Source organism: Lactuca sativa, chromosome 4 (assembly GCF_002870075.4).
Source record: "Lactuca sativa cultivar Salinas chromosome 4, Lsat_Salinas_v11, whole genome shotgun sequence".
Taxonomy (NCBI): domain Eukaryota; kingdom Viridiplantae; phylum Streptophyta; class Magnoliopsida; order Asterales; family Asteraceae; genus Lactuca; species Lactuca sativa.
Window position 1 is genome coordinate 33,673,149 of NC_056626.2, and position 2,454 is coordinate 33,675,602.

Sequence of the window (2,454 nt, forward strand, 5' to 3'; positions counted from 1 at the left end):
CGATTTTGTATTTGTGTATCATTACAAAAAACAATCTGATAGACATACTTTATATTTTAGTCCTGATATCATAATATAAAATCTTCATTAATTTATAAACCTTGTGTTTACTGGTAAAACATCAAAATATAATAAATTTAGAAATATAAACGAGTAGAGAGTAGTACTTGTGGTAATACTCATAATCAACCCAAAAGACATCCAAACAGGTTTAAAATAGACACTTTAACAATCCTTGTATTTTAACCAATACAACATAACTTACTTTGCGTCCAAAGGTAAATTTTAAGGACGTTCGATAATGAATTTTGCTGCAGGCGATGCACGTGGAAACGGCAGTAATAGCAAACCTCGAAGCATCTTATTTTCTGGATCAACAGAAACAGATGTATCGAGCTCTACTCTTGCTTTCTTTAGCACAGGTGACTTAGCCATGACGAGCTTCACAAACTCCATCCAAGTAAAAAGGTCACGGAAACATGTTATCTCCATTTCTTTAAGATGATGCAAGTTGATGCCCGAATAAGCTTGAATAATCTTGAAAGTTATAAGAGCACTACACCTCCGTTGATGGTCACATATCTAGTCAGAAAAAATATCAAAATAGTAAGTAGAATCAGGAAGATGTACTAAACCCACATGTGATAGCTTGTAGTTGATATTTACCTCCAATTCAATCTTCTCCAAATTTGGAGAGCTGCTGATCACGCACAGAACAGCCGAAAGCCCAAGAAGACAAACACTAAGAACAACTATTCTCAAGTGGGGTAGTGAAATGGGGAGCTTACGTGGTATAGATCCAGCTAAGTGCTTTAACCAAATACCAAAACTAAGATCAAAAGTTTAAAACACGATGAGATAAAACAATCAAGTGAAGTATTACCTTGATACACAACCGCGAGATTTCCAGAACCTGAATTGAAGGTAAACATTTAAACAGCTCAACAAATGTAGTCTCGGTAAAGCATGTTTGAGCATGTGGAGTCTGCATCAAAATACCTTTAATTTGTAAGATGGTATTAACTCAAAAGAGCTTCATAATTAAGTGGTAATATGGACCTTACCGAGGTAAATTCCTCAAGTAGTGGGCAATTGGTAAGAAATTTAATAAGCACTTTGGCAGTCATCTTAACCTCATTAAACACCAGGCTCTTCAACATATTAAATCCATTAAACATTAATGGAAGCTCAATTTTACAAAAACTGAGGTCCAGGTGTTCCCATCCTTGGAATGAAAAGAATGAACACGGTAGCTTGTAATATTCACCGATTGAAGTAATCTCCAAAATGAATTTCTTGATATTTTTGCTCCATGAAAGATGAACTATTATCTTGTCAATCTCATTATCAATTCCAACATTAGCAATATTAATACAGAGTTCCGATATCGGAGCCCTGTGTAGCAATAAAATGTGGAAGACGGCATTGACAAGCTTATATTTATCGAGTTCTTTGTTACCAGATCTAGATGATAAATTAACCAGGTTATCATCAAATACAAGTTTCGGAATTCTGGTCCAACAATACCTCCATTTCTTTGACAAAATGCTTGTCCTAATTGCATGTCGCAATGGCATAAGAGTCAGAATTTTTTCAGTTGTATCTTGAGGGAGAGCGCTGATTCTATCCGAATTTTGGCTTTGAGCCTTCATCTCTTGATGAATTCCTCGATGTTGGCTGTATGCTCCACAAGGCTGTAAAGTATAATTCAAAGCCAAATAGATTTTATTGTTATAGACTCTTTACCAAGATTATCAATTGCCATACATTAATACATATATAGTGTCTTTGCTTCAAAAATATATGAACTGGTTGCTTCAATGTTCAAACCAAGATAAAACTAATGGAATGAAGAGACAAATATACAAATGAAAAACACACGTGTTCGAGATGAATAGTTCTGGAATCCATATTACACCCACAACGACACCACAGTTCTGATATCTATATTACAATACATAAATTCCAAAGGTAAGCTCTAGAGACTTGGACTACCCCTCAGGAGCATTATACAATTGCTATAACATACTATATGGTATCATGAATAACACACACTAACAATTCCGGAACTATAAATAGGATAAAATTCCCCTCTCTTCGTGATTAAAAATGTCAGTGGTTAATAATATCTATCAATAAAAAGGTGGTGAAAAGAGGTCCGGTGTTTAAAACAAACGATGTACTTATATCAAAATTATAAAAGAGGAACAAAGCTTCTAATCAAATGTGATAAGGAAACCATGCAAAAAAAAAATGCCATGTTGACTTCGCTATATCAATAGTTAAAACCATCAAGTGGTTATATTAAACATGAAAAATGGAAGCATAGGAACTAAAATTGAACTTCAAATGAACCGCGAATTTTAGTAAGTTCTACTATCTATCAACCATTAACACAAATAAGATTCATGAACTTGAAATAATCGAAAGCTGAAAGGAAACCTGAATGGTTTA

General features: G+C 34.1%; 1 protein-coding gene across 1 annotated transcript; it reads right to left on the bottom strand.

Moving 5' to 3' along the window:
• Window positions 1-209: 209 nt before the first annotated feature.
• Window positions 210-1,682, bottom strand: LOC111896466 (F-box/FBD/LRR-repeat protein At1g13570). Its single transcript, XM_023892456.3, has 4 exons — window positions 1,065-1,682; window positions 884-985; window positions 667-810; window positions 210-582 (listed from the first exon to the last, which is right to left on the bottom strand). Exons 1-4 carry the CDS (start codon window positions 1,650-1,652, stop codon window positions 286-288), a joined length of 1,131 nt encoding a protein of 376 aa, XP_023748224.1. The 5' UTR covers window positions 1,653-1,682; the 3' UTR covers window positions 210-285.
• Window positions 1,683-2,454: the final 772 nt, after the last annotated feature.

Bases quoted from the DNA above. Each gene is read 5' to 3' on its own strand.
- LOC111896466 (XM_023892456.3), bottom strand. From the start codon at position 1,652: ATGAAGGCTCAAAGCCAAAATTCGGATAGAATCAGCGCTCTCCCTCAA. The intron at 986-1,064 runs GTAAGGTCCATA...ATTTTGATGCAG, and splicing joins TACTTGAGGAATTTACCTCG to ACTCCACATGCTCAAACATG. The intron at 811-883 runs GTAATACTTCAC...ATTTGGTTAAAG, and splicing joins TCTCGCGGTTGTGTATCAAG to CACTTAGCTGGATCTATACC.